The sequence below is a fragment of the Chlamydotis macqueenii genome, chromosome 19, assembly GCF_036417535.1.
Source record: "Chlamydotis macqueenii isolate bChlMac1 chromosome 19, bChlMac1.mat, whole genome shotgun sequence".
Classification (NCBI taxonomy): domain Eukaryota; kingdom Metazoa; phylum Chordata; class Aves; order Otidiformes; family Otididae; genus Chlamydotis; species Chlamydotis macqueenii.
This window is the reverse complement of record NC_141574.1, coordinates 9,837,287-9,860,815: the sequence shown is the minus strand read 5'-3', so window position 1 is coordinate 9,860,815 and position 23,529 is coordinate 9,837,287. Positions and strand designations below refer to the sequence as shown.

Here is a 23,529-nt window from a genome sequence, read left to right as displayed (position 1 = left end):
AGTAGTAAATGGAATAAGAATAAGCTCCTGCAGTATGGGGTTGGGGGGGTGGGGAGGCGGGGGGCAAAAGTGCTTCCGGGCCGACATTTTTTTCCTGGCCCAGCTAGGAAGACAAGAGCAGCAAGCAGATAACAAGACAGGTGTTACCCCACCTGATGGCTCTCATCCAGGAGCCCAGCAGCTTGCAGGTGACCCTGCCACATCAAAAGTAACTATGATCTCAGGCTAGAACAGCTGCACTGTCAGTTTTGTACAAGCCTGACGAACTCTTAAATGGTGCCCAGGGAGTAAGTAATACTTTTAAGGCCATACACCACCTGCACGTTACAAACTAGTACACCTCTTATTGTGCTGCCGCTCTGGAAGGGAGGATCTGTTGACTGCTTACGCTTCAGATGCCATTTGATAGCCTCACCTCGCTGACTAGCAGGTAGGTGCAGCACAGAGTCACAATCAGCAGAGGACATACAATGTAAACAGAAAAATACATCTCGTATACATTTAACTTCCAGCTTACAATTAAAAAAAACAATTCAACCCCTCGCTGTTGGAAGGCAACTACTAATTTCTGACACACAGAACAACTTTGATTCCTCCTCAAATTATATTCCCTCTGTAGCCCTATAGACTCCTGTCTTGTTAAGGTTTATAAGGTCCAGAAAACCAGAGTGGCATTTTATTGCCTGATTTTTAGTAGCGCAGGAGGGGCTGAGCTGCAGCCTGGAGTAACGTCTGCTCTAAATTGACAAGAACACAACAGTAACTTAGCCCAGTGGATGACAGAGCTGCAGTGCTACCAACTACACTCCCACGAAAAAAGCAACCCAGCTAGCTGCTCAAAGAAAATAACAGCCCTCAGCGCATCTGATTTTGGTTGATGTTTTCTGTGTGCTTTCACTGCCACACATAAGTTATTTATTAAAACTCCTGAAGTTGTCACGGGTCAGGACAACACAGTTTGCTAAAGTTACAGCCTGAAAAAACTGCTTTTCTATTGTTCCAGTGCCATTGAGTTAACGAGGCTATTTCAAAGGGCTCTCTTTCAGGCTGTTCTGCTCAGCTTGTGAAAGCACAGCTAGAACTGTGGATCAGTGGCAACGGAAAGGAGAGTCACTCACCTGCCCCGAGAGCTGCGCCTGGCAGTAGAAGGTTGACACGCTGGGCACTGCCATTCACCATCTGGTATCTCATAGAGTGCCGGTCTCAGACAAAACAAGTGGAAGGCTTTGTTACACTCATCACACAGGATCAGCTTGTCATCCTCACCTAGGAGAGTGCAACTTACTTGTAACCGAGTGCCACAGCCTCGCTCAACCTGAGACGCAGAAGCTGCTGCAGCGCTGGAGGTCAGGACAAAGCAAGAGAAAGATGCAGAGTACCCTCTGACGGCAGGGACCCTTCCTTCTCAGTTCCACCACTGCAGTGGAAACCAGCAGCATTTAAAAACAAACAAACAAAACAATGCAAAGTCCCTTGCCCTGCAAAGATTTCATTTGAGGTAAAGGTAGAAACCTGCCAAATAGGTTCCATCCAGGCTAAATCTCAAGCCAAACAAAGGGAAAGAGAAGTTTGCTGCAGACATGCCCCAGAGCCTAGCAAGAAGCTATAAATGCAGCTATTCTTATTGTAGCCTCAATCTGATCAACCTGCATAGCAATTCTTTTCTACTTAAGGTAGCAAGCCTACAAAGAAAATCATATGCAGCAGAACTAGTCTCTTTGTGCTTCTCAGTGATGCAGTCCTGAGCCAGCTATTTCATTTACTGAAGAGGAAAAAAAGAAAGTGCAGAGAGCTCGCCAGCATGTCTTTTTCTCTAACATTCCAGTTCTTAAATTCTGTGAAACTATACTCTGTTAGTCTCAGGTGAGCCCTCTCTTACATCTGCCTAGAATCCCCTCTCAACAGCAGATAGGACAGTTGCTGCATTGCTCTGGAATGTCTCTGAGGCTCCACAGTGAAGGAGGATGTTGTACCAATTCAGTCCTTATTTCTTTCAAGAGGTGGATGGCATAGCCTCTTGATAAACAAAAGCGGCCCAGCATTCCCCTAGAGGTCTGTCTGCCCTCATTTCCCACTGGTGTTTCAGCAAATAGAAAGTGAGACAAAAAGCACACGATGAGGCAGAATGTACTACCAAGCCTTTTCCTCCAGGCTTCCATCCAAAAGGAGAGGTTACGGCAGAACAAATACTAGCACTCCGTCAGTGGTGACGCCCCTGCTGCTTCCCCCTCCACCTGCAAGACTCTAAAGCCCCTCATCCTGTAGTGCACACAGAGAAGGCAGCCCCTTGTCACCTCTTTGGTTACTTCCCAGCCTTACCAGAGCAGCAGCCAAAGGCACTTTTGGCTTCATTTCTCTGCTCTCACACAAAACGCAAAGAGTTTACTTCTTCCAGCTCATCGAGCAGTTCTGCTCCCACTCTAGCCTCAACGTGGCATGATCCCACCTCGCGCTCTCCCCCCCATTTGGCAAACAACCTTCCCAACCTCTCCTTGCTCATTCCTTCTGTAAAAGATGGGATTAACTGACAAGGCTCAGAGACCCAAAGACTATTCCAACCAAAAAATGAAACCAGAGAATGGACAGTGGCACAAGTGTTCCCAGAAGTATTTGTAGATGACTTGTGTCCAACTACCCTAAATATCCAGGGGAGAGTAGCTCTGCAATGTTCTGCAAGACTGTGCACTGATTTCGTAAGAAGGGTTTATTGGAATCAGGGTCAAATGCTTCCGTGAGATCTATGCTTCTGACTGTAAATCCTGACATTCAGAACTCAAAATACATCCAAAGACAGAGTGACAGACTACAAGGGCACGTTGCCTAAGCAGGGCATGGAGAGGTGACAGCGTCCGACTGTTACGCAGGCGTGGGGCAGGAATGCATACCTTTCTTGCGACACACTTTGCATCTGGCATTCTCTGCCGACATATCCCACTTGATACAGGCATCCAGCATCCCGAGCAGCACGTGCATACGGGAGAAGGTCTGGGCCTCACGGATTGCTGTCTTCCACTTCTCCATGGCTGAAGCAACCTGCAGACAGACCTAACAACTTACAACGAAGCACACAGACACAGCTCGCTACAGTCTGAAGATGTTTTCATATCCTTTAGCTGGGGCCCTTAATAACCAAAGCTCAGCTCTGTATTTCTTTCCTTCTATATAGCCTCAGCATCCTATTTGTGGTTTATCCGTACCAGCCTCGCTGGATTAGACAGTTTGTTCGTAACAGTAGAGACCTTTTGCATTTCACAGCCAGGCTGAAGTAACCTATGTGAACTCCACTAAATGCTTGCTCTGAAAGTCTAACCCAAATAATCATCAGGCTAAGAAAATAAAAGGCAGAAATCTAGCACTGTAAAATGCGGGATGAAAGTTAGGAGACAGCTGGCAACACCACTTGAACGTGGCAGATCGGAGCGGCCTGTGCTGCCCTCCAGTGGGTACTACAGACACGGGAGACCATCAGCAAACCGGCAACACGCTTGGTCCTCCCGGCCCTCCAAGCCGCCCAGCTGGCAAAGGGACTGAGACATCAGCAAGGATCGATTGGACAGGCAAAGCATTTGGAGCCCCAAATATGAAACCAGCTGCTTTCCTGAGACAAGGTGACCTCAGGGCACGTGAAATCCCAGAATTAGTTGCAAGTGAGGACAAAAGCGTTAAACCTGAGATGTGCACTAAGGCAACTGCTGCAGTCTGCACTTAGGAAGCCACATGCAAAATCTCAGACTGAGCTCTGGAGGTTTAGAAACAGCGTGGTGGTAAATCGGAAATGCACCAGAACAGAGAAGTAATCCAGAGCCTCTGCATGTTCAACTCCAGTGTTAATCCTTTGCTTTACAACAATGAGGTGATGGCCTAGACACGACAGGGACATAATAGGACTCAAGTTAATGTTCTTCTACCCCAGGAGAATGAAAAAAAAAACAAACAGTGAAGTGTCAGATGGGAAAATCTAAACTCTGCAGCCGACAGCAATTTGGGAGCCAAACAAAACCCAGGATTTTTGCAGAGTTGCACATTCTCCTCCCACTGAATTTGAGGAAGCACAGCATATATTAGATGCTTGGAAAAACACACAAACTGTTCTAAAATGCCAACATCCTTGCTGCCATTGCTGGTGTGGAACCTGGAGCCCAAGACGCTCAAGACAAACGGAAACCTGTGCAGCCTGCTGTGGCAGATCACACAGCGCTGTGCTATTTCTTTGCAGAACATTGTTGAGGTGCTTCACATACTGTGTAATTGATTTTCCAAGTAACTGTTCCATGGGTTTTGCTGTTAACATACTGGGTAACTGCTGGGCCAAGATAAATCTGCAAAAGCTGTTGGCAAGTTTTGCTCAGATTTTTCTCCCCAAGCCTGTGGAATTTCACAGATTTTTAGCCTTGCTTCCCAAGCATCATGAGACTACGGCATTTTAGCAGTACCATTATCAAGGGAGTTCAGACTGCCAACTAGGCAAAACAGGAGACTGAAAGAAGTTACTTACATACCCTCCTGACTGGATAGGAGCAAGGGGAAAAAAAAAAAAAATCCAACTCATAAAAATACTAGAGGAGAAGTCCTCGGTCACATTTCAATTTCAGAGTGACAAAATGCCTGCTTTGGCACAGGTGGACAAACCTCCAGCTAGAAAGCTCTCATCTCATATCCTAAGATGACAGAAACCCCTCTGAACAGCTAAAACTGTAATTGCTTGGTTGTGAAGCTGCTCTTTGAGGTATTGTCTGCAGGTGGAGACTGACTCCTCTAGACTTTTCCCTTGCAAACAGCACTGACAGGAAGCAGCAGGGGCAGATAACCTACCCGTGCTCTCACTATGTTCAGGCAGTTGCGCTGCAATGTCATGCTGCGAAGAGGTCATGTATTCCCTGTCCTATTCTGGGATAGTTCAGAGTGCTACTGCCACTGGAAATGGGAATGTTTGCATCAATACAGAGGCACAAGACTGATTTTCAGAAATAGCCACAGGCCAGGTTTGCAGTGCCATCTTTTGCCACTCAGCAGTGTGATCCCTAGCTATGTAGCTGAGCCAGCAGGAACCTTCAGCATGGGCATTATGGCAGCAAACGGGTGCCTATTAAGCCATAACTTGTTTCTCACAGGGAAAACGACACATAACCATACCACAGGACTGCAATTTCGCTTGTATAGTCTGTGCGTACACTAAGTGTGTTTTTCCAGTATGGCTATGCTGTATTTTACCTGCTACGTAGTCTCAGTGCAGTTCTAGCTCTAAAAGACATCATAATTCTTGGCCTGTGCAGGAGATCAGTCTTTAAAAGCGTAACAGTCAAGTTGGTTTTTTTTTTTTTCCTTTTTTTTTTTTTTTTTTCTCTCATTGGATAACTTTATCTAAAATCTGGGCTGCTCTTTCAAGGTCATCTATAAAGGTTTTCTGCTTTGGCAAAAAGAAAGCTCATTCCAGATAAACTGGGGGGAGGGGGATGGGACCAACAAAACACTCCCAACAACAACAAAACCCAAAACCAAACAAACCAACAAACCCACCTAAAAACCCAAGACAAGAGTTGAACATTGCTTGTACCACCACCAATGTCTAGAAAACTCCAAACCAGATAAAGAAGGCACTGCATAAATACCTTAGCTGCTTCTGCTCCAGAGACACAGGCACAACACAAAAGCCAGTGCTCCGGAGGGAGAGCTGCACAACCACACACTCGGACTGGCAATACTGAAATCTGTGCCCATACACCTATAAACCTGAGCTGTGTAGCTAAGTATGCAGTCACATTAGACAAACTGGGTAATACTAGGAAAAAATTCCAAGTAACTTATGATTACAAGTCCAGTAATATTCCGAAATCCTAGTTCCAGCTGGTTTACAGAGGAGAAAGTAAAAATCAGGAGTTTCAGCCACACAGAGCACTTTGTCTAATCAGGCTGCTGTAGCTGAAAGTTCTGCAATTGCTAGAATGAAGCACACTACAGAAGCCTGACCTTGCCGTAACCATGTCATTAAGTAAGAGAGCAATGCTCTAAGGTAGTATAGAGAAACTAAGCAAACATTCATGATCAAAATAGCTCAATTTTTAGACAAATAAAAGCCTGGGTCTGAAATCTGCTATAGCTTTTAGCAATAGCAGAGAAGAGACCAGGCTTCAAATACAGAGCTCACGCTGCGGAATGACTATCCACTTAGATACTGTAGTAAATCCGATGTTACCCTTAGAGTATGCCGTACAGGTACGACCCTTATGGTTAGAGCTGTAAGACACATGAGAGTAAGGCATGATACGATGTCGCTGTAGATACAGGAGCTGTGATGATCAAGGTCCTTTTTGTCCCAGACATAACTGACTTCTACAGCTCTGTATTCTGCTGATAGCTTTTAGGATAAGGTAGCGTTCTATTCCCTTTATGCTAAAGACCGAAAGACTTGAAGTTAGCAAAGTCTTCTACTTCAGGACAACTGAGGAATGTGAAAATTTCTAGTGCCTATCCAAATATCCTCCTAACATGGCAATGCCACAGCATAGCGAAGACTTGATCTTCAAAGAAGGGTTCCACATACACTGACAGGAGCTTTAAACAAAAAAATGAAAAATCTCCACACCCCAGCACAAGTCAAGCATCTAATATTTCTTTTTTTAAATTGGGAATTTAAAAAAATTGATCTATTGATCCAATTCTGATCTTGCTACTTCTGCTGAATTCAGTGATCAGTCAGGGCAGAGCACTTTGAAGGGGGCACTGGGGAAAGCCTTGTCACAGGTCATTAATGTCCCATTCAACTGAGAGCAGAGAAACTACCCTGACCACGAGTATCCCTCTTAGATGAAATACTGGTACAGCTCAACTGTCTGTAGGACCCTACCAAATCCTCCACAGCTCTTCTCCATCCCTTCTGGGCTTCGATTTGGAAGGCCACGTATTTACCCTCCACAATACCACTTTTCTACTGCAGGCACAGATGGCTTGTTGGCCCAGATGTCCAGACAAACTGTGTGCAACCTGCAGTCTGGCATCTTCTGAGGGTGTCTCCAGGCACACGATGGTATGTACCTGAACCTAACTCCCTTGCAGTCACCAAAGGCTCACCATGTCTCTCCTCCTCTTCATGGATCAACGGCATTAAGCCACCATCAGACCCTTCTGATGGATACAACTCCTGTTAAGTACTCTAGAAATGCTCCCTAATAGGCTTTTATGAAAGTACCCAACTTGTGTCAGGATCTGCACGAAGGAAGTCAAATATTTGACGTGACCCATTTCCTGTTCATAGAGAGAAAATTAACTGTAATTCCACAGTATTATTTTCATCTTGCCAATACTTTTACTCTTCAAAATAACCAGACAACACCTGGTCCCATAAACAACAAATCCATTGCACTCTAAACTTGGAACAGGGAGAAGCTTCTCAGGATTTAGTTCCCGATATAACTTATTGTCCTTGCTCAAAGAGTTATATTACAAGATCAAAAAAGAGCCCTGAAGTGAACAATACCTTAGCTTCTTCTGCCATTTTCTTGTCTTCATCTATCTCCTCAGCCTTAGCAATGTAGTCTTCTCCTTGATGTTTCCTTCTTTTCTGTTTGGGGGCCATGAAACCTTGCAGAAACTTCTTAACAACACCAGCTTGGAGTGCAATCACACACTCTCCAAAATCCTTCAAGCTCTCTAGTGAGCATACCTGTTAGGAAAAACATACGATCACACAACAGTTGGACGTTACTCTCTGTGCTGTGGGTCTGTGCTGCAAATGGATACATGCAATACTTCATGCTGTGTTGTTATCTACCATAGCTGGTTATGGAGTCAGCACATTGCTGCAGCTTCTGCTAGAGCTCATACATAGCTGATGATTGTGGATAGTACTGTTCAGAAAAAAGCATCATGCCTTAGGGAAGAAAAAAAAAAAAAAAAAGAAAACAAAAAGAAAACAACAAAACCCCGAAACCCCCAAAAAACCTCAAGTCTATGATAACCAAGCACTAAGTCATTCTTCCACTCCTTTAGTGACTTCTCTTTTCCCCTCCTCTTAACGCTTATGGTCTAATCTACACAGGGCAGTCTCTGCAGTGACTCAGGACACAGCTTAAGCAGCTTTAACCATTCCAAGCCACAGTGTTGCCCTTTGGTAGACGGAGTATGTACCAGTCTCAGGAGTCTGTACTCTACCCACACCAGGCAGATTTATCCCCTCCTACAGATGCTCAGTGCTCACGTCAGTTAGGCTGAACTAGCCAGAGCACTAAAAATTCATACTTTAGTTCACTGCACAGTTAACTTCCTTGTGCTGACTTACCCAGCCTTTAGGTCCTGGAACTGGGACACAATGATTACTCCAAGCCTAAAGTAGTCTGAATTCACAGAAAAAACTCCAAAAATTGAAAACTGCTGTCTCAACATGATATGCTGGCTTTGACACAGAAGCTAAAAATCAGCTACAAAGAGTTCTGCCAATGCCCCATGAAGTCCGCCACCAGATGAAGGAAACAGGACAATTTAACAGCTGTGCAGGACACCAGCTCCAACATTATGACCCACCTACACCAGAAGGACCTCAAGCCAGCAGCTGTGTAATCTCAAAATAATAGTTTAGAAAGAGAGGACATACAAGGAAACTGCTTTTCCTGATCATCTTGTCCGAGAAAAACAAAAGACTCAAGACTTTCTACAGAAAGTATCAGCTCACACTTGTCTTGCTCAGTACCACTTTGCCTATTCACTCACTCTTGCTTCATATTCTGGTGTCACATCAATATATCCCAGGCCTCCTTTTTGCAGCCGGGTTGCAACCTCAATTAGATCACTTCGGAGGTAGTTCAGCAATTCCTGGTTGCCATCACAGGACTTGAGGCCCAAGTTCTGTTTCCGAGCCAAATGGATAGAATGCGTGACGTCCTGATACCTGGAAAATCAAACCCAACATTTGAATACACGCAGACCAGTGCTCCGTGAGCTGTGCAGGCACTGGGGCAACAATGGTATCCAGTGTGATTTACATGCTCCATCAGTACAGAACGTTCTTTGAATGACACTTGAAAGTACGTGATAGTTCTGGCTCTGAATGAAACAGCACTGCCTGTGCTTCCAGTTGCAATGAGCAATTTAAAGACGGACAGAAGCTCTTGACAGTTTAGATTATCAAGAACCTGCAGTTACTGCCCAAGAAAAAGAGCAACTTCTCATCCTCAATATCCTCCCCTCTTCAGCACAGGCACAATCAAAGCAAAGTGCAGAATGCTGCCCCAGGAATGGAAAGGCTTGCTGTGACGAGGATATGCTCTGACTTTGAGAAGGCACACAGAGAAAAACAAAAAAGAGCAGGCTCACCTTTTCTCCAAACACTCCTTTAGCTCACTCTCTCTTACTCCTTGTGGGTGCAGGCAACTGAGCAGCTCATCGAAATCCTTCTGACTGTCACAGAGAAACCTGAAAGATATAACATGCACCCACATCAGCTAACATATGTCTGTAGCAAGACAATTCCTTCTTCTAAATAGTTCACAAATACTACTAGGCAAGGATAACAAGTCATCTATATCCCAACCCCACGGAGCAAGGTGAAACACTTCCGGTAATGCTGGTATAAGCATTCTGACTCAGACTGGCCTCGTTTCAAGGACCCCAAATCTAGCCAATTCCAGGGTAAGAAAAATAAAAACAAAATAAACACAGAACTGATTTATAGGGTTTTTTTTCCCCCCATTAAGTTTATTAAAACACTGGCATTGGAAGTTAGTAATCTACCCCAGGGATTAGATTCACTAAGTTGCAGTCAGCTTAAGTAATCAGAATGCCATTTTAGATGCACTAGAAAAGATTAACATGCTAGGCACTACATAGTATGGCAATTTAATAATTCTTTCTGCGGACGCTTCAACTTCTTTCATTAACCCAAGCATTCCCTAGATTAACAAAGGGTATGTCCCAGCTTATACTGCAAATGATGTAGATTTGTGACTGTGAAGGGTATGCCTTCTGCAAGAGCAGAAGTCCTCTTTTTTAAGAAGCTCGCCTTAACTTGAAAGCTCAAATGCAGTATGTGAAAACCATACTCATTAGCTTTAAACCTTCCTACTCAGAAAGTCCTTCAGGACAGCAACGGCAATTAGCAGTTAGCTTAATCAAAATGGGGAAAACTTTTGTAGAGTTCTCCACACAAAACATTCTCTCTGCAATTCCAGAGTACAATCAAGTTTTAATGCTGGGTTATAGATTTAAACTAGCTTTAAGACAGCCTGAAATTCTGCTCTTTTCCTCTTTTTTTTCTTCCCTCCAGCTCTATTTTAGGATGCCATGGAGCCTCCTCACCTGATGGGGGTGTGGATTCAATGTGAGCTTCAGAGCTCATTTACAGAAAATAAGACTAATTGCCTATCTTCCAGAAGACAACTGATCTTTAGGAAGAGGGAAGTGACGGAACAGCAAAATCAACCTTACATGGAAACAACTGCAAAGGACCACTATGGGATCCTTACCAGCCACAGAGAACACTCCAGAGCTAATTTTTCTTCTTGGGCACAAGCTCATATGAGCCAAGCAACAACTAGAGAAAGATGCTGTTCTGGCTCCTCTTGGAATCACAGTACCCGCAATGCTTATTTTTCTGGCAGAAATACTTACTAAATATCATACATGAAACGAAAATACTTCAGAGTTCTAGTATGCTCATATTAGGGGAACAACCTCACAATTTGCATTCAGTTAGTAAACTACTCTAATAAAACATAGGATTGATTGTTTAAAAACGGAAGAAAAATAGTTTCTTGCCAGTCACCTGCTTCAATATACTCCAGCCCTCTGAAGCATCCTCACTTTGCACAGAGATAAAATCTTTTGGCCACCGCTAGCCTCTGCACACCCATCCTGTCAGAAACAGGACAGAGGAGCTCCAAATATCTTTCACCCACTAGAGCTCAGCACAGGCACTTCAAAAGTAGAAGTTATTATGGGCTAGTCATGGGATCCAGCAGTCACACAAACCTGTATCAATGTAACCTGTGGCTCTTTCTTATAGATGTCGCTTATGGTGACGAACTAGCATTCCTACACTGACCGGAAAGTCTACAGGCAGACCACTTCAAGGACTAGCATTTCTAAGTCTAATGGACTACTGCTAAATAAAGAGAAATTTCTCTAGAATATTTGGTACCAAATGGCTTCCAAAGCCCTGGGGCAAATCTTGGGGTTGGTCCCAAGCCATATTTCAGTATGAAGAATCTGTCACAATATAGGAATGGCATAATCTGAGCTTCAAAACAGTTGCCCTGGAGACACCTAGAAGAGGATTATTTCTCAAGCATGTTGAGAAGGTTGCCTGGGTCATGATGAAACAACATCAGTCACTACTGGTGAGTCACCATGGGGTTCAGCTGGAAAAACATCTGAGAAGACCATGCCCAAGTTTTCTCAGCTTTCCCCCATGGCTGCAAATCTAAGGGGGGGAATTCCCTGCACAGTTTTGCCTTACTGTGAAAATGAAAGGGCACTGGAAACAGTTTGCGCATGGTGCTTGGATTCTCCAGGGTTATGTGGTTTGGGGAAAGACAATACAGGCTGCTGGCCTGCATGAGAAAGCAGATATCATCCTTTTGAGAAAGCTAGGGTTAAGCCCTGGTACAGCTTTGTTCCTACTGAAAAGGAAATGCGACAGGGAAGGGAGAACATCTGCAGCAGATACTTGAGTCTTCTCAATTGGCCTCGAGAGTAAGAACTAGGATTTCTAGGAGTGGGAATAGTTCTGCAACAGCTTGAACTCAAATGTGTAAAATATAAACATATCAGAAAGGTACCTGTGTTAGTTTGACTGGTAACACCTTGCTGCTCCGTGCAGCCACAGCTCCTTATCTCAATGTAGCCCCATACTGCTATCCCTGCTGCCGGAGGGAACACCTGCACCTCCAACCAGGGTTCAACCAGCACGAGGCTGGGAGCACAGATATGATAATACAGGGTTGGCACTTTAAACAGGGGAGGCAACTGGGCTATTGAGCCTGTGGGTCTTGGTAAGAGGGAGGGGAAAGCACCTGCTGCATTTCATGTGGCCTGCCACAGAACTTAGCAACACAATCCAGAGTGATGGCACAGATGTCTTCGGGACAGCCAAGACCAGATGGAGGTCTTCAAACTGATCTGAAAGGGGGAAATCCTGACTAGGGTAAGGGCTTCCCACATCCCTAAATAAAAGCCTAGATTCTTTTCTTGTATTCTGGGAGCACAAGTCAGCAGACTGGTCAGCAATCAAAACAGAAGGGACAAATGGCACAAGCATCAAGTCAAAAGGAGCACTCGGTATTCACTCATGCTGAATGTTCTATCTGTTCTCAGGCTACAAGCTGCAAGAGAGAGAGAAAGGGATAAAACCTGGACTGAAGACTAGGGAATGAAGAAATCAAGAGGACAACATCCAGAGGAGCCCAGGGTCAGTACCTGCTCTGGAGGGTTGGCAGAAACAGGGGAACTCCATCTGTAGAATATAGGCGTGAGAATGGAGTCTGTCAGCACCCACTCACGGTTAACTCAAATTGTCTGCTGAGGGGACCCGCCATACCATGGTGTATTCCTAATAGATGAAGAACAATGGGAGTTACTCTGCAGAGATGCCACTGTTTCCAAAATTCAACTGATTTCTCACTAGGATGAGCAAGAAGTTTCCTGCATACTAATTAATACACTGCAAAGGTTGCGATTAACCCGTGGTTCTTGCAGGAAAGACCAGTATGTACACAGCTCATGAAGCACTATGGTACGGACAAACGGCTTTTTCAGGGACCACCTGCCCAGAAGTTTTAAATGGGGAGATTTTTTAATAAGCATCAATATCAGTGGAAATGGTACACAATGTTAGAAACGGGACTGGTCCGTCTGTCTGGAGAATACAGAAGTAATCAAGTACTTCTGATTCTGAGTGAGAACAATGATTCACCCTCTGCACTTTCAGGACAGAACACCGGGCCCTCTTCTGTTTGAGGACAAAGTACTGAAAGCAGAAACACACTACTGTTCCTGTAGCTCTTGGCAGAAGTATGGAATCTATTTCTCCCTTTATCAGTGTCCTACTAGCTCCCATCCTCAAGAGGAAAAGGGGTGGGACCATGAAATACAACCATTCGTGGAGTTAATTTGGTGTTCATTTCAAGGTTTCATCGATCTAGAGTGCAAAAGGGTAAAGCTAAAGATGTTCTACGTGCACTGTGAGGCTACTCTCAGTCCCATGTTAGATGTACTACTAGGAAAGAGACAGATGGCAGGAGTTAAAGCAGAACACAAAGAAATGAAACTTCCTATGCACCACATGCTAACATTATGAGTTATAGTTGAACAAGTCCTTGTATCCAAACAACAGGGGCTGTAGATATCCAAGGACTTCAGTGTGGTCTCAGGGCTCCTCAGGGTGTGCAAGGACAATGTGCAAAAAGCAGCCAGGAGGAGACTCTTCCATTACCATCTATGCTCATGGGAGTCCCTGAGACTGGAGAGATCAATGGCAATGGCCACAGAGGAAAATACAGTAACAGGAATACAGATTTCCTCAGCAGGAAGTTCTAGTTACTGGCTATCCCCTGAAATAACAGCTCTCAGGTTGTCACTTGTCTTTTTGGGGAAGCTTACCAGCAAATGGTGACAGCTGTCAGACAGGTACTTAGCAAACGGGCTCTTTGCAGTTCTAGAGCTTTAAAGAAAAGTCTTTCAGCTGAGGAAGCTTACTGCTTACCTGCAGAAATGGCTTTAGGTGGCCCTGTCAGTTAGGAGAAAGTCATGCAGACAGCACAGAAGAATGCTAAGTGGTTATGTTTTCTTTGAAAAGATGCCATTGTGCCCCCTGCTCACTTTGGGGGCACGGAGGTCTACATCTGGCTCACATCTTCCATTTGCATTGCTTTACCTCGACATCCTGACGCTGCCAACCTGCGCGGCAGAATAATGCACACAGGCATGATGCTCTCAGTTAAAAAAAAAAAAAAAAAAAAAAAAAGAAAAAGAACAAACCAGCAAGTGCTGTGATTGTTAGCAGTCTTCCCAGCAGGTACCAAAAAGGACAGAAATCAAACATACTGTGGCATAAGAGCCAGGGAAAAAAAAAAAAATCCCACCCAGCTCAGTATCTTATTTCTGAGTGGCAAAAGGGCAGAGCAGGCATGCAGTGACATTTCTTTGACCTGCCTCTACAGATTTCAGCATCTGCCAGTCTGAGGACTTTCTTGTGTACCAGGACTAGAATCTTTGCACTTAACGCTCCTCAATGAACTCCTCTTTCAGTGATTCGTCCAACTGGTGCTTTGAACGGGTACAAATTTGAAGATCCACAGCAGATGGTGGCAGTGAGTTGCATACACCAGCTGTACAATCTGAAGTAGTACTTTCCTCTCTTATTTCAAACCTGCCATTTGCTAGTTTAATTTCTTGATCCCTTTTTCCTGTATCAAAAGAAGTCCTCTTTCTTTAGGAGAATTCCCCATTCTCCTCTAGCATTACTCTTTAAATTCCGTGCTCTGCATGGAGATAGAGTATTTCTGTAATTTGTTTTGTATTTCTTAACCAATTATTCACTCATGAGAGGAGCTTCCCTCTTATCCTAAGGCAGGCTCAGTAATCTTGTGAAGCAAGATTATCCCCCAAGGGAAAAAAAAAAATAAATTATTTTGCCCTTAGTCTGTACTCCAGCTTAACATCTGTTTTATTTCCTTCATTTAGACTGAAACACGGTTTTTAAGCAGGCCTTCTTACTTTTAATAGCTTTCTTATCCTGATGTGAACCATACTGAGAACATTTCGTTATTGCTGCTGCAGTTCTGCTTCCAAGTTTCCTCAAATCTTTTTCTCAAAGGTAAGAGGCAGCACTTGCTTTGACCATCTAGTATGGAAACTTCAAGACAATCTCTTTGAAAGCATTTTAGGCTTTTGGCTGCCACTTTAAGCTTTTTTTTTTTTTAACAAGCTTCTTTATTCTTTGTTGCCTTTTTTTTTTTAAAAAAAGGAAAATACTGCATATTATGGTGACTTCATACAAAGTAGCTGTTAGTAACGTAATTCAGTCCTGAGAGTGTACAGGACCGGGCTGGAAGAGCTGCTTCTCCTGGGCGGTATTGTTACTCTATAAAGCAATCCTGCCTGTGTAACCACTCTGATCCCTCTCAGCACATTGTTGGGAATTGCCCGCCTGACTGAGAAATTCAACACTAATATCAATTACCACACTATTTCCAGTTTGGCCTGGACTTGCAAGTTGCAGGGACTCTGCATTACTTAACTCATCTGATATGGCATTATGTTGTCTTCAATTTCTAGAAATATGCACTATTAATTTAAGCTACTATTTTCCTTACATAATTTGTCCTACTGGAACACAACTTGCGATCTCTGCTAAACGAAGATCAAGTATTAGAAGAGGCAGTTAGAAAGAGCGAGAGGACTTCCCTGTGGATCGCACTGTCCTCTACGATCTCCTGCTTAGCACCCATTCCCTAGGAAAACCCAGTTACTTGAATTTTGCCCATGTGACAAGATATGCAAAGGACTAGACTGAAAAAGGGGAGGAGACTTGTCACAGCAATACTGGACAGAGTGAAGGCAGGAGAGACTCTGCTATCTCCTGCAATGACAGAGACAGGGTAGAGCAATACAAAGAGTCAGCGCTCAATGCTGATGGTTCAGATGAATCCACCAATTTCACTCTCTTTGACAGTTCCTGGCGTGGGAGCAGGAACATCTTTAACAAAGCAGTTCTGACTTGGAGCAGTGGAACTATGCTTCAGAGCTAAGCTCACAACTGGTGACATTTATCAAAGCCCAAGTAACCTCACTTTGTGTATCAGCAGTGGAAAACTCTGGGGAAAAGCCACTGCTAGTAGGGGAGCTGCAGGAGCATGCACTTTGCGACAGTTACTTCTCAGAGTTATCTAAAAAAAAAATCCAGAGTCCTTCATAGGCAGTATAATAGGTAAAGCTGGAGCCAGTATTTTCGGGCACGCAGACACTGCTGATCACTCCTTACAACACAGGGCAACAGTCAACATAGGAGATTTTCTTTAAAGATAAAAGACATTGGTAGGGCGAATTACTGGAGCAAGTCACAATCAAACATATTCAAAAGTTGAGTGTTTAGATTTGATTCCCTTAGAAGACACTTTGGTGGCTACTGCTTGGCACTGGGAAGCATTAAAGCTGTCAACATGGAAGAATAAGTTTGCTAAGCTGTTATTACTGGTAGCAACAAAAAAAAAATCAATTCCACAATATGGTGCTACAGGAGAACAAATGGACACCACTACAGTCTGCTGTACGCCTAGGAAGACGACACTGACAAGGAGCTGGAGGATGGCTCTGCATGTCTCACACAGCACAAGAACATGCAGGACATAGGTCTCCAAAGAACTCAGTGAAGAGTCTAACTTCATGTGCTCAAGGACCCCATGTGCCACAATTCAGGTCTGCTGAGATGACTGATGAAAGAAAACCTAGACACACTTAGCCAGGTCACGGCTCCTCTCTCTTTTTTTTCTTAAACTAACACCAAAAAAACTAACACTGAAAAAAACCACACAGCAATTCTTTTAATTTAACAATTATTCTGAATAGAAAATATTTAAAAAGCAATACATCAAAGTAGCATTTTACCAGCTTAATTTATACCAGCTTTAAGTCTGATTGATTAGGTTGATTATGGCTCTTGGACTGGCTGCCCTATTAGCCATTCACAATTAGTAACAATAGCAGTTAACAGAGGCCTGGAGGAGCTGCTAAACTAATCCAGCTGTTAAGTACTGAAAGAGTAATAGGCATACAGTAGGGTCTGTATAATTTCCTCAACCTCTACGCTTTGAGTACTTTGCAGCTATACAGGCACGTGTTACCATAAGTTCTGTCCCTGCTTGGGTGCAGTGGTTTCAGCGGGAAGGTCTGCAGCATGCACAGACCGCTGGAGCTTGCTCACTCTGCCATCGGCGGCTGCGCTCTTCCGCTTGTCTGTAAAAGAAAAGCACAAGCTCAAGTGTATCCTCATTCATCTTCCTCCTCAGTGAATGTTTTCATTTTGTAAAAACTAACCCATCTCCAGTTAAGTGATAAACACTTAAATTCAGCACCTAGGCTAGTAACATATTTGTCAGGGAAAACTAATCCAGCATTACTTTGCTAAAGCTCACAGTACAGGCATTTACAGAAATACAGAGAAAGGTAACTGATTTTTAAAGAAATTACTGCATCATAAAGCACATAAATAAAATTAAGAAAAGCATTCCTACTATTTAAAATATATCAAACTAGTTTCACTTTTTAGCTATATACTGACAAATTATGTTTAGAACCGAATGAGTTATAAATAGGACGTCTTTGTATTTCTGAGCATCTTAGACAACAGTCTGACATCAACTTAAACCTTTGCTTATTTCAGCCTTTGCTTCTTAAGTTTCAAAAGGAATGTGCTGAAACCTCATACACTATCTGCATAAACACACAGGCAGCAGTTGAGAAATTAATACAGCTGGAAGCAAGCTGCTGGACAGGAACATGGCTGGTCAATATTTGAAAAAGTTCACATAGGAAGATATACCCATCGAGGGCCACTGACCGATACCACCTCCAGCTGAACAAGTCACCAAGACGCAGAGAGCTGGAATGTTACATGCTGGATGAAGTACCTCACTGTAAGTTTGCCCTGTTCCATTCTTGTGCAGATGTCTACTCTGACCACTGTCCAGGACAAAATACCACGAGGTAAAGGCTCTCTGATTTAACTCAATACAGCCCCTCGCATGCAGCACAGATGGACTCAACGTCAGCCTCCAATTTTCACAAGCATGAAATGATCAGGACTGAAACTGCAACTGGAGTCTCTTGAAGAGGACTTGGGAGTGCTGGTGGATGAGAAGCTCAGCATGAGCTGGCAGTGTGTGCTGGCAGCCCAGAAGGCCAACCGCATCCTGGGCTGCATCCCCAGCAGCGTGGGCAGCAGGTCGAGGAAGGGGATTCTGCCCCTCTGCTCTGCTCTGGTGAGACCCCACCTGCAGCGCTGCATCCAGCTCTGGAGCCCCCAACATCAGAAGGACGTGGAGCTGTTGGAGAGGGTGCAGAGGAGCCACAGAGATGCTCAGAGGGCTGGAGCACCTCTGCTGTGAGGACAGGCTGAGAGAGTTGGGGCTGCTCAGCTTGTAGAAGAGAAGGCTCGGCAGAGACCTTCTGGTGGCCTTCCAGTGACAAAAGGGGGCTGATAGGAAAGCTGAAGAGGGACTTCTGACAAGGGCATGTAGTGACAGGACAAAGGGTAATGGCTTTAAACTGAAAGAGGGTGGATTTATATTAGACATAAGGAAGAAATTCACTATGCAGGTGGTGAGGCACTAGCGTAGGTTGCCCAGAGAAGATGTGGATGCCCCATCCCTGGAAACATTCCAGGCCAGGCTGGACAGGGCTGTGAGCGACCTGGTCTGGTGGGAGATGTCCCTGCCCATGGCAGGGGAGTTGGAACTGGACGATCTTTAAGGTTCCTTCTAACCCGAACCATTCAATGACTCTATGATTCTACGAATTTCAGCTAGTCGTTGCACCTCACCTGCGCATTCAGTACAAGGTGAACAGCAGGCTGTGAGGACACGTGCAAGAGGGCTGTCTGCCAAAATGGCCTCAATCAGCAAAGCTGTAAGTATCTAGAAAACTGCCCTGCTTGATACGATTTCCCAGATTAATCCAAGAGTCTTGTCACCAGTGGAGCGTTAGCATTGTCATGGATACCCTCACTCTCTGCAGTACACAACTGACTACTTGTCCAAGAAGTCTGGCACACTGCAGCTCAGCAAGTTCAAAGTAAACGAGAGAGGTCAGACTGCAGTTGACATCAACCTGATTGCTTTTAAGAGAGAGGTGATTGTATCCCATGGTCCTTATGTGGTACACTGTAGGCAGCCTCAAGACCTGCAGCAGCAGGAGGGAGATCAACATGAGCATCAGACTCTCCTGTGTGCAGGCTTCTAGAGTTTAAAGAAGGCTTAAATTAGAGTAACGCCCGGAAAACACTCTGACTAGACAGTTCTCTCTCACATTCATTATTCCATTATAACAGTCAAGATAGCAACAAAGGAAATACCCACAGAGAAGCAAGCTGATCATACCTCCTGGGCTGCAGTCCTTTCTAAAATCTTCTTTTTTCTGACGGGGAAGGATGAATCTGTAGTCTATACTGTCATGTACCCAGCCCTTCTCAATGAACAAGCCAGGAACCTCATCTGAAAACAGCCAATACCTGCAGGAAACATGTATGTTAACAGGTACCTGTCTCCTCTTCTGGCTAGTCAGACACACCCGCCTTTATTTGCACAGAGGGGAGAAGCCTCTGTGTGCTTGACTCAACAAAAACTGAATGCATGTAAGTCTTTATATTAGCACAGCTGAGAAAACCGAGAAGCTTTTATTAGAATTCATTCTAAGAACATTCCTGTGCAACAAACACAGGGGAAAAATAAAAATTGCAATTAGGTTCTTGAGCAGTGATGCAAGCACTTGCAGCTCCACCAGCTAGTGGATCCTGACCCCCACAGGAAGGCCTCAAAAAGCTGGCCATGCAAACCAGCAAAGGGCATTACACTCCATATACACACAAAACTCACTTCTGCTGTCCTCCACAGTTCAATACACAGGGAGTCCTCTCAACACGGTCCATATCAATCGCTTCTTGGGGGCTGCTATCTGATAAAGCTCCTCTTAGAAGCGAGAGTTGGCAGCTCAGGATCATTTTCTTTCCTACCTGTTATGATTGCGATCGGTGCCAATTGGGGTCCTGCGCATCACCAGCTTCGCTTTGGCAATTCCATCCTGGAAAGTTTTCTCAGCTGCAGCTTTATGCTTCCGGATTCTTTCTTCCTCTGCTTCTTTCTCCATCCTCACTGTTGGAATTAGCACAGATAAGTATTAACTTCCTTTTATTGTATCCAGACATCGATATTCTCTTTTATTTTACTACACCATGGGGGTAAAAAAAGTTTATTGGTGACTTCAGTTAATACTCTTTTAGCATAGCCATACATCCTTCATCTTACTTTTCACCCACCATTCTAGAAAAAAGTTGAGAATTATTAAGAAGTCAAGGTGTAAGGTTGAACCGGGCTGAGGAAAGAGGAAAGTCTGGATAAAAATTGTCTGGAGAAATTAGTCCTCACTATTATTTCTCATTCTAGATCAACAAAGTGGCATCCATTGCTGTGCAATCCCATATAACAACAGGGTCAAAGATCTTTAACTACAACACAATATACGACAAGATCTTCTGCTCTGGCCCACTCAAGTGTTGGGAGGGGTCCAGCTGTGACACCACAGAGGCTGGCATGGCTAACAGACACCTACATTTCCACAACTGCAGCTATGGGGAACACTCTCCCCACAACCTTACCTACTACAGAGACCTCTTCCAGGCACGACTGTCTCACAGCAGTGACCAAGTCACATCTCCTGACACCTCATGCTTTCCCATATACACTATGATGTGGAAGAGCATTAGAACAGAAACCTCAGATTTCCCACTCATAAAAGAAGTACTGGAATTTCAGTAGCTCTCAGTATCCATGGCTGTTGCCAAAAAAAAAAGAAAAAGGAAAGAAAAATATGAAGTGGCCTACATCACGGTACCACAGGCTCCTTGGCAAGAGTTTTACAGAACAAAACATGTTACTTCACACCTCTAGGTAAGGAGCAAGAAGCAAGGCAGCTTCTGCCAACAGACAAAACATTAAAGTCAACAAGATCTATGCTTCTCATGATGGTTCAAGAGTCTCTCTACACCTTTGCCAGTCTCTGCAGAACAGGTGTACTTTCACCAAGAACTGCCTGAACAAAAAGGAACAAAACATCGACTTGAGTCACACTGGCTCTCAGTGTAACAGAAACATCACCCCTCACAACTTCCACAAAAGTCTATAGGCAATGTGCTTCTGTGTCCTGAGAAAACATCAGAAAAAAAACCCAAAAAGGATGAAGAAATGAAGGCTTATCTTTCCATCACAAAGGAGGGTTTGAAGCAGATTGAATGAGACCACACGGAAGGGTGAGGGGGGGAGAGGGGCAGATAAAAGCAAGCTTATAGAGGTCGTATGCTGGCTGCTGTCCCAGGGAGAAAGCTAACTTCTTGCCAGGACTTTTCCCAGGGCTACTACCTACACCTTCTCTTGCAGACATTTTCTGTATCAAGAAAGGCTTGATAACAGTTGATTAGTAACTGGTAAAGACTACCCGGTAAGTCTCTGAAATCCCTGAAGTCCTGCCAATGTAATCAATCCTGACTAATTAGAGGACATGCTGAAAAACATAGCCTTGCTACCCCAACATACCCTTTGTTACCCCAATTCAATATATCAGCTTTTATACAACAATATACAAACTCAGTAATTGCAGCGTGTAAAGTTGTCCTGCTAATCCACACCTGCCAGACACAAGCAGCTGCACAACCCATATGCCTTTCAATATTAATTCCTCCCTAAACCTCTCCCTGTATCAAAGGGGGAAATCAGAACAAGTAGGAACAGCCACTCTCACAGTACCGAATGCTTTGTGTCACCTAAATCTGAGCCCCGCAAACCACATCAGGAGACCCACACTACAGGACACTGTTCTCATCCTTCCACTAGAAGGAGACAGAGGTGATACGATCCCCCCAGGAGTTCTCTTCTTGACACCTTCTCAAGACTTGCTGCTGGCACCTGATGCTAGCACAAGGTACGCTTCCCTCCTACTCCTCAGCACCCTCCCCTCAGGAGCCAGGACTCCAAAACAAGCCATACTGCCAGCAAACTCTTCAATGCTTACAGCACGGGGTACCACGGGGACTCACGAGACAAGTATTTTTTCTATTCAACTGTAAAGATCAGTTGCAGCAGGTACCATCAAGTGCCAGAATAAGGAAGAGACAGAGAAAGAATAGAAACAAATTTACTCATATGCCAAAACTGTTCAGTCAAAATGAGAACTGAACTACGACAGACACCAAACTAAAGGGTTCCTCACATTGCATTTTCAATTGCTAGTCTCAGTTGGTACTTTCCTCTCTAGCAGGCTTTGTTCCAGCTCTCCATTCTCCTCCAACAGACTGTATGGGAGCTATTGCTTCATGGAGTGATAAGGCAAAGAACAATTAGTAAGTGCTGCAGTAACATGGAAATGGAAGTGACTTGACTTTTACTAAAAAGAAAATACAGATATTAATCATGTTATCTCATGAAGTTCTGTATTGACTTCTTTTGAATTCAAGAAAGAACAAAAAAAAAAAAAACAAAACCAACATTTATGCTTTCTTACAGTGGGTTCTTTTTTTTTGAGCTGAGATTAGCTTGGTAGCACTGGCCACAATCTTGATTGGTTTAACTTGAAAGAGGTTAGTGCTCCCAGCGTTAGAGATGTTACCAGAGTGCTGGAAAAGAAACCCCCGACGGTGAGATATATATCTATATAAATGCAAAAGAGTCGTTGCTGACAAAACGCCCATTGTGCAGTGGTTCATATACTACTCTTTTACTGCCCCCAGAGACACTAACTTTACTAAAAGCAAATGCAACTGAAGTGGTGTGAAAGCCAGAATGCTGAAAAAGCCCATGGAAAGCCTGTGTGATGGTAGGAGCACACCGATGTCAGGTCTCACTGTGGTTATCCAGAACTATTTTCCACATACTGAAACCACACCAGTCCCCAAGTCTGAAGTCCTGAACAGATTAGGTCCAAGCTGCAGCCCTAACTACTGCACCATCAACACTGACCACGATCCTCGGCACTCTGGGGGCACCTTTATGCCTAGTAGCAATTGCTTAAAGGGAAAAGAAGCCCTGGGTGCCTTAAATGTTGGGGTTTGTTAGGTAGAAAGGAAACAATATGAATTAAAACTTTAATGAAAAGCTTAATCCTTCCTTCCCTGCCAGAGAGACCTAGTTTTCCTTGTGGAGTCCAAAAGAATAAAGTTTCCCAAGCATGCAAGCCAAATGACTTATCTTCATCAATGTAATATTGCTTTTCTTCATATATAATTAGTACAATCAAGTGAGAACAAAAAGCAGCATCCCAAGGAGTAGTGTCCAAACTGTATTTCACTTTGCATTAAAATCTTACCACAAACCTGAACTTGCTGTCAAACAACTGGAACACTACAAGAATCAGGGCCAAGAGGCCATTCAGCTACAGCACGTTAGATATTCGGTATTTTGTTTTTCTGGAGAAGGAGGACAGCACTTTTCAGTAGTTTATTGATACTCCTGAGACTCACAGTTCTTAACAGAAGATCTGAAAGGTCTACTTCCTTTCAGTGTGAGGCATGGTTGTAATCACTCTAGTTCCTTAGGAGCCTCAGGATATTCCACATTATTTACCTGTTCTTGCTCTCCTCGAACAGCTAAGTCTGGTCTCCCAGATTCCAGCCAAGACAGATACGCCAGGCTCCATGCAGGATGCTTGTCCGTCAACATTTCAGATTTTCAGCTGCCATAGGAACCATAGCAGCTGAACTGCACTTCTCTCTCCAGTAAGTAAATCCCTTAAAACCAGGTAATGCTTTTGAAAACAGGCTGTCAATTTTGGCCTTAACTT

General features: G+C 44.1%; 1 protein-coding gene across 7 annotated transcripts in view; it reads right to left on the bottom strand.

Moving 5' to 3' along the window:
* The window catches only part of BAZ1B (bromodomain adjacent to zinc finger domain 1B), a 51,042-nt gene that overhangs the window by 6,922 nt on the left and 20,591 nt on the right, over positions 1-23,529 (bottom strand). For 6 of the 7 annotated variants that reach the window (XM_086763328.1, XM_086763329.1, XM_086763332.1 and 3 more), the window contains 8 exons: positions 19,715-19,853; positions 19,083-19,213; positions 16,830-16,941; positions 9,307-9,405; positions 8,704-8,881; positions 7,475-7,660; positions 2,886-3,033; positions 1,119-1,266 (listed from right to left, as the gene is read on the bottom strand). In XM_086763328.1, coding sequence (XP_086619454.1) covers positions 1,119-1,266; positions 2,886-3,033; positions 7,475-7,660; positions 8,704-8,881; positions 9,307-9,405; positions 16,830-16,941; positions 19,083-19,213; positions 19,715-19,853 — 1,141 coding nt within the window. Of the gene's footprint in view, positions 1-1,118; positions 1,267-2,319; positions 2,506-2,885; positions 3,034-7,474; positions 7,661-8,703; positions 8,882-9,306; positions 9,406-16,829; positions 16,942-19,082; positions 19,214-19,714; positions 19,854-23,529 lie in introns of those variants that run through there. The other variant, XM_086763335.1, reaches the window with a different exon arrangement.